This window comes from Mustelus asterias, chromosome 6 (assembly GCF_964213995.1).
Source record: "Mustelus asterias chromosome 6, sMusAst1.hap1.1, whole genome shotgun sequence".
In the NCBI taxonomy this organism is placed as follows: domain Eukaryota; kingdom Metazoa; phylum Chordata; class Chondrichthyes; order Carcharhiniformes; family Triakidae; genus Mustelus; species Mustelus asterias.
The window spans coordinates 85,329,981-85,343,591 of record NC_135806.1 but is presented as its reverse complement, the minus strand read 5'-3'; the positions used below and the strand labels follow the sequence as shown (position 1 = coordinate 85,343,591).

General features: G+C 44.1%; 1 protein-coding gene and 1 long non-coding RNA gene across 4 annotated transcripts in view; one reads left to right on the top strand and one right to left on the bottom strand.

Annotated features, from left to right (window-relative positions):
• epb41l4a (erythrocyte membrane protein band 4.1 like 4A) overlaps positions 1 to 13,611 on the bottom strand; it is a 207,352-nt gene that overhangs the window by 5,737 nt on the left and 188,004 nt on the right. For all 3 annotated transcript variants that reach the window (XM_078214667.1, XM_078214668.1, XM_078214669.1), the window contains 3 exons: positions 11,076 to 11,144; positions 5,469 to 5,579; positions 399 to 486 (listed from right to left, as the gene is read on the bottom strand). In XM_078214667.1, the coding sequence (XP_078070793.1) occupies positions 399 to 486; positions 5,469 to 5,579; positions 11,076 to 11,144 (268 nt within the window). The remainder of the gene's footprint in view (positions 1 to 398; positions 487 to 5,468; positions 5,580 to 11,075; positions 11,145 to 13,611) is intronic.
• The window catches only part of LOC144494977 (uncharacterized), an 88,818-nt gene that overhangs the window by 11,001 nt on the left and 64,206 nt on the right, over positions 1 to 13,611 (top strand). The window lies entirely within an intron of this gene.

Genomic DNA, 13,611 nt, shown 5'->3' with positions numbered 1-13,611 from the left:
AGGTGGCATCAGTCTGACTGGCTCGCTGATGAGATCAGCAAGGGTACTGGCGGATTGGAAAAGATAGGAAGATAAATGCCATCTTCCTGAGAGAGGATAACAGGTTTGTGCTCCATGGAGTCGTCGCCATATCCCCCGAGCATCACCTCAGCAATCCCAGTAACCTGCTTACAATATGAAACCTTTTCCACCTGGAACATGCCCCAGACCCTCACTCCAACAATAATTGTACCTTTGTGGAAAACTCTGGAGTTTGTACTCCTGACGGGTGGGACTCTCCCAATATTAAATCTAATCGGGAATTTACTCCAATGCTGACAATACTTTCTTCACAATGACGTGCTTAAAGACATTTAGCTGCTTTGTTAGTATGGTTTTAAATTGTGACTAAAACTGACTTGATTCAATGTTGAAGATGATCCATGACGGTCCTGAGCATCTGAAGCACGGGTGACAGGCAATGGCGGCACAAGATCAGTCCTGGCACTGAAAACAAATAGATATATGAGCATTATTTCATCTTATACGACCAATAATCAAATTAGCTTTGTTATTTTGTCATACACACTTTAGTGTATATGAAATCACACCCTATTTACACTCAGCATACTGACCATCATATTTCATGAAATGCCTGAACCCAATAATCTAAAACACAATAAAACTGTCCCAGAAATTTGACAGAACACACCTAACATGAGTGATCCTAAACTCATAATCTAAGCTTAAAGATAATGTGGCAATGTTAGCAGATGGACACTTAACATATTCCTATGTCTGCTATTTTAGCAGAATTATTACAAAGGAATGTATGATTGCTACTAATAGGGGAGGAGAGATAAACTGAAATCCCCAATTCCATTCACATCTGTCCATAATGTGTGTGGTTTGTTTTTGAAAAGATACGTGTGTTTGTTTCTAAGCCCTCATTGGTGTGCGGTCAATTTGAAAATACCAGCACAGACATTTACAGATTTAAACAAAGTGGATTATTTATTCACACACTCACCCCAAGAGATCTAAATGCTACATCAGTCACAACCACACACTCAAGAAAGATACAATTAAAGAAGATTGTGCACTTGTACAAAACCAAAACATAAATTAAAACTGTTTGCGTGTCTTTGGAAGTCCAGTGAAAGAGGAAGCTTATTCCCACTTTTGAATTGCAGTTCTGCTAAGTTCAGGTAGTTGGGGTCATATATACAGATTATTACAGGTTTCCTTCAATGTGAAGAATCATCAGCAGCTCAAAGTTGGGCTGTTGTATCAGCAGGTCCAATTTCTTTACAGTTGAACTCGCAATTTTGAAATCAGACTGGGAGGCTTTTTAAAAGACTTGCAAGCCTCTTTGGTTTTTAACAATCAAAGGTGGTACAACCTTTCTGCGTAGCTGTTGTCTTGTCCATGTTATCCTGTGGTTTTCCCCCCAGGTTTCTTGTTGAGTTTTGGGATGAAAGGACTTTGATATCAGAGAACCAGTTTCAGTCACATGGCCAATGGGCATTAATATTAAATTGGAAGCTAAATGGAAGTTTTACACACTGAATCTGTGGAAAACTGGTATCGTCAGCTTTCCTTTCTTACATTGCAAACCTGGAGACATAGGGCGGAATTTTCCCGTCCTGCCCACCACGGGAATTGTAGCAGGTGGGACAGGACCATATCAAGGTCTGTTGACCTCAGGTGGGATTTTCTGGTCTTGGGGCGAGCGCGGCCAGAAAATCCCACCCATAGGGTCTAAGAGTCCATTAACTCTGGTTTGGAGTAACCTTCAAACAATAACAGTCATGAATTCCGGAAAGGAGTGTTGACTAGGCATGTTCATTCAAGGGGGTGGGGAATCCCCCACCCAGTATGATCCATTCGGAATTTTCCCGAATAGCCTGGGTACTAATGGGGTTTTTCCAGTCCTTCCTGCCTGCAGGATCATCTGGTCCCACCAAAGTCGACCCCCATAGACTTTGACACAAGAGGAAGACCCTGCTGGTGGCCAATGATTCGCTGCATCCGCCACGGAGGTGGGGGTCCTGGAAAATTCCGGCCTAAGAAGTTGACTGCTGCATTCTAATATAACTAGCAAAAGATTCAGTATTTTTAAAAGCCATTTACAGTGACTTAAAATTGGATTACTCACAATTGACACTGATTAAAAAGTGTTTACTTTTTCCAGATAGACCCATTTTCAGCTGTATTAATAATACTGTGCTGTCACCATTGTTAAATATATCAAGGAATAAGTTTAAAGTACAATGTTTAGAAAAATATATATTTTAAAACGCTGGCTGACTGCTAGATTTTGAGTTTGGAAACAGGCAAATTGTGTTTGAGAAGAACCTCAAGAAAAAAAAGCAATTTTCAAAACAGGCACAATTGAGCCTACAATTTGAAGGGGTCAATGATTGCGTCCAAAGTGTAAACTCTACGTTAGGTTCTTCAGGCCTCAGAAAGCCTTACTGTAACTGGTGGTTTTACTGCAGTTGTCAAGAAAACATTTCACAAAAATGCTGACTTTGGTGTAAGCGATATTATGTAAAGGCTAGCATCTTAAAAGATCTTGCAGGGGCTTTCTGTAATAGGGTGCAATTTCTTAATTACCACAAGTTTGGTTTTCAAGTGATTCGTAGCAGAGGCATTCAGTAAAACCAGAGGATGTAATTGTGTAACCATCGAGAGCAGATAATCAAAGTGCTGCTTTTACTCAATGTGCAGACAACGACATAATTATTGTCTGTTTCAATTTCTATTCTACCATCTACTTCCATGGAATTATGGTAGGAAAATTGCACTACCTATCTTAATACATAATTCATAAAATTAAACATTAAATAATTTTGAAAAATGACTGCCGTAAAGCTGTTAAAAATGTTGAAGGGATTGAAAGATTATAATGACCCCTGCTGAGTGTTTAGTGCACATATAGAGAATTGCCAATTATTATTAATGCTGACTTTATGCTCAGAATCTATTTTCATTTGAATAATAAGCTACACGGAAAGCATTGTTTCACAGTATCATTGCTGTATTTTTAAAACTGGTTCATTAAACTCAGGCACAGCTAATATATTTTCCTGCTGGCTAGTTTTGGTCAACCGAGTTTTAAACAGACATAATTTGCCAATCAAGTTACATTTTAAAAATAAAAGGACAAAAACATATGTCAGGTTTTGCTGGGAAATACGTGCTGGAATCTGGTCAGGCAAGGAAACAAAATTGAGCCTCTGTTCCCCAATGGGACTTCCACAGTATGAGGGAAATAATGCATCTGTTCACATATAAATAGCCATTTTATAACAGTATGCAAATAAGAAAAACACATTTAACAGTTTATTTTCTATTATTTGAACCGTAGAGACATTGGGGCAAGTAACAACAGTACCTCCCTGCAGAAGAATGGCTTTCAATGTGAAAAGGCTGGTTTTTCATAAGCAGTTGATCAGAATCCGTTAGATTGCAGGACAGAAACTGGCATATTTAAAATTTTGAATTCAGCTACATGTTTTTTTCAAGTTGTACATGACTCATAACAGAACCCACCCTCAGCACCGGTTTCCAAAATATTTATATGACATCGATCCTGGGATATGAGCTGGAGTCAAGAATACAGACAAGGAGTAAGCAGAGCTCGAGCCCAACATAAAATTTGTTTCCGTTATATGCCACAGAAATTTCTAGACAGAAGTATTTTTCTCTCCTGCACCTCCTCTCCTGAATTAAAAGGGTGGGCTTTTATAGCATTGCTCATCCTGAAACTGTAAAATCCCGCCCAAGGTCAACGGACCTTTCCATGGTCTGCCCCTCGCCCGCTTCGATTCTCGTGGTGGGCGGGCCGGTAAAATTCCCGCCAGTGACTCAGGTTCAGGTTCAGTTCCAGAAGAAGCAACATTCCCTAGTTCTTCACTCAATAAAATACATTCTTTCCACAGGAGTGCTAGTGGTCTTGCCACAAGTGGGAGCCATCACAGTGCTCCTTTAAGAACTATCCTGGAAAATTTGGACTGTTAATAATTACTTCAACTTGGAGTAAAAATTTTTGTCGGAAAAATTACAACTTGAACATCAAATATTTTATAGTAGGGAAATAGAGCGACTAATGTGTGCAGACTATAGAATGGGTCTTTGTACAGTGTGCGTGAAAAATCTCGGGTGGGATTCTCCCAAAGAAATTTTAAGCGTTGAATTTGTGTAAAAGCTGGAGTAAGTCCTGCTGTATTTTTCGGTAGGAGTTTAAAAAAGAATCTCCCACACTCTGCGCAGTGCAGAGTGCACTAGCGTAAATCGTATTAAAATGCTGTGGGTGGGGCCTATTCCCACTGGACAGTCGACAGCATAGCGCTGAGCGGGCCACTGCACACACGCCGATCTGTAAGCGCTGAGATCGGCGCATGCGCAGTGGCCCCTGAATGCCAGCCTCCCGATTGCTGGCCAGCCCCACGATCCCTTATCGCCGGCCGTGCAACCGCCCCCCCCCCCCTCGCCCCCCCCACCAATGATCCCCATGACCAGGCCAGCCTTGACCCCAATCCCCACCCCCCAGCCTCTATCTCCTCCCCCCACCGCACCCCACACCCCCACCAGCAGCCTCAATCTCCCACCCCCGCCAATGGCAGTCCTAAACCTCCCCCCCCCCCCCACCCCCTCCGACCCCAGCAGCAGGTTGCCCCCACCCACCTGAATGGCCAGCCCCAATCGCTGGCCTCCTTCCCCTCCCCACCGATGTCACCCCCCACTACCCAGGGGCCCCACCCCCATCAAGCCCTGCCCACTTTAACTGCCCTATGTGCAGTGGGCAGTGCCTAGGTGCCCCCTGGGCATTGGCACGTTGCCCCTTGGGCAGTGCCAGGGGGCTTAGCCTGGCTCTGCCAAGCTGCCAATGCCAAGGGGGCACCCCCGGGCGTCCGACCGACTGGGGGGCCTCGATTGCCCCCACTTCACTCCAGTGGGGTCGGGCTGCCAGCCCCCTGCAAGTAGGGAGCTATAGTAAACTCTGCTGGAGTGAACTACTCCTGACAGGGAGAACGACTTCAGTCCTGGGCCAATGACATTCAAAATATATTTAAATTAGGCTCTGCATAGATTAGGCAGCTCCACGCTGATTTCCGGGAATCCGGCGCTGGGAGACTGAGGCCCGACACCCAGCGCTTATCGGCCACCGCTCGAGTCTCCTGGCCCGCTGCGCTAAAGAAGCTGCGCAGCGAGATGGGAGAATCGCCCCCTCCAGTGATCCCTTTGGATAGAATTTTGTTTCATAGCCATACATAATGCTCCCATGTGACATCCGTGCATGGTTCAATTCCTAAAACATTATAAATCTCCTAATCTTGAAAGCTCTAAAGTGAGATTGTTTTTGAAACCATTTTTAAATAGCTCTAAACAAAATGAATCATTTCTAGCAACTGATCCTTCCCTCAAATCATTAAGACCTTTTTTTGCCAATTGTTGCATTTGTGGATTGCAGAAATACGTACTTGACCTCTGAAAGAACAGATCGTTCACCATCGGAACATTGTGAGCGCCGGTATTGTCGAAAGCTTCGAGGTGAATGGGAATGCCTGATGCGGATGGGGTTACCTTGAGTCCTGGTGACACAAAATTTTAAAATCACTGAGAAACAGAAAAACCCACACCAAATGTTAAAATATACCGGGAAAAACGGTGACTTATTTTGACATTACATTTCAAGCAATTGATCATCATAGGCACAGTGGTTGGCACTGCTGCCTCACAACACTAGAGGCCCAGGTTCGATTCCCGGCTTGGGCCACTGTCTGTGCGGAGTCTGCACATTCTCCCCGTGTCTGCGTGGGTTTCCTCCAGGTGCTCCAGTTTCCTCCCACAGTCCGAAAGACCAGCTAGTTAGGTGCATTAGCCGTGGTAAATTCTCCCTCAGTGTACCCGAACAGGCGCCGGAGTGTGGCGACTAGAGGATTTTCACAGTCACTTATTGCAGTTTTAACGTAAGCTTACTCATGACACTAATAAAATAAACTTTCATTAAACAAGGTTAACGCAACTACTTTCTCACCCTAATGTTCTATTTTTTCTGGCACATGCAGGATACAGGCCCATGGAGGCAGCTCTCCAGTGCATCGACTAGGCGGCTACAAGAGTAAGCCTGCTTAGTGTTAGCCACTCATTTACAAACAATATGGTTCCCCGTTGGCGTGACGCAGGATTAGAAGGCATGAGGTGATTCAGGGGAGTAGCTGTTTTAATGAGCATTCATAATATGCAAATGAATGTAAATGGTGTTCCCATCACCAGGCAGTGGGTAAACTGAGCCGCCGTTGGGAGAATTGCAAACGGTTTTGGTGCTGACAGATTTCTGAGTTTTTGCCTTCCACCAGATTCTCGAAAGCTGCTGTGAGCGGGGTGGGAAAATTTCACCCCGAGAAAGAACTCTCAGAAATTAATTAAAAAGTCACTCATTTTATAAGGAAAGTCAGGACCAGAAAAAGGTCATGTAATTTACTGTAGATCATTGTACCCCATCTCTTCCATCGCAGCATCCTGATTAATCATAAATAACCCTCAACGTTTTTGACTCTAATACCTTGCTCGGCAGGGTATATATTGGAAACACAGCTTTAACCAACGGCAAGTTCAGAAGCCGTATTGTTTGACAAGTAATACATTTCCATTATAAAGAAAGTTGGAAATAAACTTGATGTGTTAATTTTATTAGTTATACATCCTTGTACATTTAATGCTATTTATTTTCAATAATTCAATAATAAGATATCTCTGGGTTCGATTCCCGGCTTGGGTCACTGTCTGTGTGGAGTTTGCACATTCTCCTCATGTCTGCGTGGGTTTCCTCCGGGTGCTCCGGTTTCCTCCCACATTCCAAAGATGTGCGGGTTAGGTTGATTGGCCATGCTAAAATTGCCCCTTAGTGTCCTGAGATGCATAGGTTAGAGGGATTAGTGGGTAAAATATGTAGGGATATGGGGGTAGGGCCTGGGTGGGATTGTGGTTGGTGCAACCTCGATGGGCCGAATGGCCTCTTTCTGTACTGTAGGGTTTCTATGATTTCTATGAATTGTAAGGTTATTATATTTTTGTATCTTTCTGTAGAAACTAGTATACTACATCTTCCAGCATTGTTCTCAATATTTCCTTTTGGTATTTTATTCAATACTCATTGCAGATTGCATTTTAAAAGAATTGACTTTGGAAAGGTTCTGATGCCAATAATTAGACAATACCTTGCAGTCAAACACAGTATTAATTCTTTCAATCAAGTGCAACATTATATTAGAACATTAGAACATTACAGCGCAGTACAGGCCCTTCGGCCCTCGATGTTGCGCCGACCTGTGAAACCAATCTAAAGCTCATCTAACCTACACTATTCCAATATCATCCATATGTTTATCCAATGACAATTTAAACGCCCTTAATGTTGACGAGTCCACCACTGTTGCAGGCAGGGCATTCCACGCCCTTACTACTCTCTGAATAAAGAAGGTACCTCTGACATCTGTCCTATATCTATCACCCCTCAATTTAAAGCTATGTCCCCTCATGCTAGCCATCACCATCCGAGGAAAAAGGCTCTCACTGTCCACCCTATCTAATCCTCTGATCATCTTATATGCCTCTATTAAGTCATCTCTTAACTTTCTTCTCTCTAATGAAAACAGCCTCAAGTCCCTCAGCCTTTCCTCATAAGACCTTCCCACCATACCAGGCAACATCCTGGTAAATCTCCTCTGCACCCTTTCCAATGCTTCCACATCCTTCCCATAATGCGGCAACCAGAACTATACGCAATACTCCAAGTGCGGCTGCACCAGAGTTTTGTACAGCTGCAACATGACCTCTTGGCTCCAAAACTCAATCCCTCTACCAATAAAAGCTAACACACCGTACGCCTTCTGAACAACCCTATCAACCTGGGTGCCAACTTTCAGGGATCTATGCACATGGACACCGAGATCTCTCTGCTCATCCACACTACCAAGTATCTTACCATTAGCCCAGTACTCTGTATTCCTGTTACTCCTTCCAAAGTGAATCACCTCACACTTTTCCGCATTAAACTCCATTTGCCACCTCTCATCCCAGCTCTGCAGCTTATCTATGTCCCTCTGTAACCTGCAACATCCTTCCGCACTGTCCACAACTCCACCGACTTTAATGTCATCCGCAAATTTACTAACCCATCCTTCTACGCCCTCATCCAGGTCATTTATAAAAATGACAAACAGCAGTGACCCCAAAACAGATCCTTGTGGTACACCACTAATAACTGAACTCCAGGATGAACATTTCCCATCAACCACCATTCTCTGTCTTCTTACATCTAGCCAATTTCTGATCCAAACCGCTAAATCACCCTCAATCTCATGCCTCCGTATTTCTGCAATAGCCTACCGTGGGGAACCTTATCAAATGCTTTACCGAAATCCATATACACCACATCAACTGTTTTACCCTCATCCACTTCTTTGGTCACCTTCTCAAAGAACTCAATAAGGTTTGTGAGGCACGACCTACCCTTCACAAAACCGTGTTGACTATCCCTAATCAAATTATTCCTTTCTAGATGATTATAAATCCTATCTCTTATAATCCTTTCCAAAACTTTGCCCACATCAGAAGTAAGGCTCACTGGTCTATAATTACCAGGGTTGTCTCTACTCCCCTTCTTGAACAAGGGGATAACATTTGCTATCCTCCAGTCTTCTGGCACTATTCCTGTAGACAATGACGACATAAAGATCAAAGCCAAAGGCTCTGCAATCTCCTTCCTATCTTCCCAGAGAATCCTAGGATAAATCCCATCCGGCCCAGGGGACTTATCTATTTTCACACTTTCCTGAATTGCTAACACCTCCTCCTTATGAACATCAGTCCCATCTAGTCTAATAGCCTGTATCTCAGTATTCTCCTCGACAACATTGTCTTTTTCCTGTATGAATACGGATGAAAAATATTCATTTAGCGCCTCTCCTATCTCTTCGGACTCCACACACAACTTCCCACTACTGTCCTTGACTGACCCTAATCTTATCTTAGTCATTCTTTTATTCCTGACATATCTATAGAAAGCTTTAGGGTTTTCCTTGATTCTACCTGCCAAAGACTTCTCCTGGCTCTTCTTAGCTCTCTCTTTAGGTCCTTCCTGGCTAACTTGTAACTCTCAAGCGCCCTAATTGAGCCTTCACGTCTCATCTTTATAATAGTCTCCTTCTTCCTCTTCATAAGAGATTCAACTTCTTTAGTAAACCATGGTTCCCTCGCTCGACCACTTCCTCCCTGTCTGACAGGTACATACTTATCAAGGACACGCAGTAGCTGTTCCTTGAACAAGCTCCACATTTCAATTGTGCCCATCCCCTGCAGTTCCCTTCCACATCCTATGCATCCTAAATCTCGCCTAATCACATCATAATTTCCTTTCACCCAGCGATAACTCTTGCCCTGCGGTATATACCTATCCCTTTCCATCGCTAAAGTAAACGTAACCGAATTGCGGTCACTATCACCAAAGTGCTCACCTACCTCCAAATCTAACACCTGGCCTGGATCATTACACAGTACCAAATCCAATGTGGCCTCGACTCTTGTTGGCCTATCTACATACTGTGTCAGGAAACTCTCCTGCACATATTGGACAAAAACTGACCCATCTAAAGTACTCGAACTATAGCGTTTCCAGTCAATATTTGTAAACTTAAAGTCCCCCATAACAACTACCCTGTTACTTTCGCTCCTATCCAGAATCATCTTTGCAATCCTTTCCTCTACATCTCTGGAACTTTTCGGAGGCCTATAGAAAACTCCCAACAGGATGACCTCTCCTTTCCTGTTTCTAACCTCAGCCCATACTACCTCAGTAGACGAGTCCTCATCAAACGTCCTTTCTGCCACCGTAATACTGTCCTTGACTAACAATGCCACACCTCCCCCTCTTTTACCACCTTCCCTGATCTTACTGAAACATCTAAACCCCGGAACCTGCAACAACCATTCCTGTCCCTGCTCTATCCATGTCTCCGAAATGGCCACGACAACCAAGTCCCAGGTACCAACCCATGCTGCAAGTTCACCCACCTTATTCCGGATGCTCCTGGGGTTGAAGTAGACACACTTCAAACCACCTTCCTGCCTGCCGGCACACTCCTGTGACCTTGAAACCTTATTCATGACCTCACTACTCTCAACCTCCTGTACACTGGAGCTACAATTCAGGTTCCCATCCATCTGCTGAATTAGTTTAAACCCTCCCAAAGAGCATTCGCAAATTTCCCCCCCCAGGATATTGGTACCCCTCTGGTTCAGGTGTAGACCATCCCGTTTGTAGAGGTCCCACCTACCCCAGAATGACCCCCAATTATCCAGGTATCTGAATCCCTCCCTCCTGCACCATCCCTGTAGCCACGTGTTCAACTGCTCTCTCTCCCTATTCCTCTCCTCGCTAGCACATGGCACGGGTAACAAACCAGAGATAACAACTCTGTTTGTTCTAGTTCTAAGCTTCCACCCTAACTCCCTGAATTTCTGCCTTTCATCCCCATCCCTTTTCCTACCTATGTCTTTGGTGCCTATGTGAACCACGACTTGGGGCTGGTCCCCTTCCCCCTTAAGGATCTCGAAAACACGATCCGAGACATCACGGCACCTGGGAGGCAACACACCAACCGCGAGTCCCACTCGTTCCCACAGAATCTCCTATCTGTCCCCCTAACTATGGAGTCCCCAATGACTAATGCTCTACTCCTCTCCCCCTTTCCCTTCTGAGCAACAGGGACAAGCTCTGTGCCAGAGACCTGTACCCCATGGCTTACCCCTGGTAAGTCGTCCCCCCCCCACCAGTATCCGAAATGATATACTTGTTATACAGAGGAACAGCCACAGGGGATCGCTGCACTTACTGCTTCTTACCCCTTCTAACAGTCACCCAAGTATCTTCATCTATAGTCCTATTTTATCTAGGAATTCATCTCTAATGCCTGTTAGGGTAGTTTAGATTAAAATATTGAACTTGCTGTCCATTTGTTGATACAATCTATGACACACTATAAGACAAAATAAATAGCAAGGTTGTATAAACTGAACAAACTCACTCTACTTTGGTGTATGGTATCTCTTTCAGCTCTTCTTCTGTTAAGCCAATTGGATCCACCAGTTCCCGTCTGAAAAACACAGCATTCAGGAGAAAACATAAGCTATTCCAAATGGCAGGAATTTATTTCAACAAGAGAGTTAGAGCCTGAACAAGAAACTCCTTTTTTTTGCATCTCAACCATACCTTTTCCACTATATCCCTCAATAGTCCTTTCTGAAGATTGCAGGTGTTGCTACCTTTTCCGTGTTACCTCTGAAATTGATCACTATTTGAATAAAGCATAGGAGGACCTACAAATAGTCCATGCAGGTACAAATACCCGCTTTCTTCCAGTGGACATATCACTGGTCATATTTCAATGGGAAGCATAAAACCCCCATTGAAAAGTTCCCAAAACTGACAGGGAGCGAGGAGGGGGTACGCAAAAGTGGCAGCTCCGCAGAAACAGACACACAGCAAGAAACTAAGACCTGGATTTTTATGGAGTCATGGAGACTCAGTGCCTTATCCAAAATGGCACCGGGTCACCGGGCCCAACAGATCCTATTTTCACCGGTAGAGAAAATGGGGCAGGATCTGTTTTGCACACAATGAAACCTGAACCTAGAGGCCCATTTGAGCTCAGTGTTGAGTTCAAACACACCGCATTTTTGCTGGAGCAAAAATTGGAGTGAGGTCCATTTCCTGGCAGCGTGCAATATGTAATTTTTAAGAGTAGGCACGAATTCTCATAAAAAGCAGATAAAACCTGTGGAATTGCCAAGCTATCAGGTTATTTAAATCATTTGTTGTTTAAATTTTGGGGAAAAAAACAGCCTGCTATGTCTCTCGAGTTATTTTTGGCAGTTTTCAATAGCTGTTTACTGATGTAACCCTATGGCCTATCATTGTAATGTTATCACTGCCTGAGTTAAGGGGTGGGTAGAGGGGCATACATGAGGGACCTTTGGGTGTGGGTAGAAAGAATACATTGGCATAGACAATATGAGGTACTACTGGGGGTGGTAGGAAGAGTGTGGGTTAGCATGATGTGACATGAAGAGTGGTTGGGGGGGTGGCGGTTGAAGGTTGAGGGCATAATATTAAATGGACAACTGAGTACTGAGGGGCCCTTTTAACCAGCTCGGCACTAGGCAGCAGCCATGACTGACTCAGAACTCTTGCTGGAAGGAGGGGTGGGATGTGGGGTGGTAGGTGAAGCAGTTGTGCTCAACTCAAACACGCACCTTACCCCTGCACACAGACCCTCACCCCCAACAGAAGAAAAATCCCGTTAAGCAGGAGATGTTCTTCCCAAGGCAGATGTGAAGGGCTGGAAAATTTCCCGACTCTCTGCACTTGGGAGCAAAGGTTAGGCTCAGGTGTACCATTCCTGGTTTCCTCACTGCACAAACTTTCCAAAGAATAAAAGATTTGTAAACTTCAGGAATCCCTTTCAATAACTTTAGGACTGAATTTCTGAAAAATTATTATCCCGTCCTGTCCACCTCAGCTGGAAAAGACAGTCAGTGGCAAGAAACTCAACGTCCTAGAAAAATCCGTGGCTGTTATTGAACTTTATCCCTCCATTCCAGATTCAACTTTCCTGTCACACTGAATCAGTGCCCCCTCAATACACGATGTGGAGATGCTGGCATTAGACTGGGGTGAACACAGTAAGAGTTTTAACAACACCAGGTTAAAGTCCAACAGGTTTATTTGGTAGCAAATACCATTAGCTTTCGGAGCGCTGCTCCTTCGTCAGATGGAGTGGATATCTGCTCTCAAAGGGCATTGGGTCTGGTGCCCGGAGCAGTCTGTTGGTGTTCTGCAATTACCTTCAGGCTGCAGGAGATGACACTGGACAAAGAGGAGCTCCTATTACATGACAAGGTGGTTTCCTGCTGTCATGCCCTGGGAAGAGGACCTCCCCTCCTCCCTCTCATGGATACCAGGCCTCCGGCTCCAGCTCTGGTCCCTGTGGTGCAGTGGCAGGCTTTGACACAAACTCTCTCCCTTAAGGCCAAGCAGCAGCCTTGGTTACAATGGGTGTCTGAAGCCCTCCTCCATTCCTGCCCCCATGAGCTTTAATTGGACAGGAGACTTGCTTCTATCCCAATTAAGGGGTCAGCCCCAGGAAAATTTGGAACTCAGTCAATTTCTCACCAGGGGCAGGTTTCTAATACAAAAGCAGAGCTAGCTCCAGTTTCCCATAGGAAAATTCAGCCCAAAGAGCCAAGACCACATGCAGTCTACAGGTAAAGCTGGTTTGAAGGTATGGAATGGGGGTCTTTGGATCAGGGTACGCAGAAATAAATTAGCGCCCATTCTACAATTTATCTTTATTTTTATGTTACTATTAGAAATTCCTTTGTTCACAATTATAATGAAAAATGCTTAAATATAACATTTACACCACGATTACACCATCCTGTCATTGGTATGTGGCATCACCTTCCATAGAAGCAGAGTATAATTACAGAGTAACCATTTTACATGGGAAATTTTCAATACAAATTTATCTAAAAGAATTTATAAAATAAGTACAAAATGTA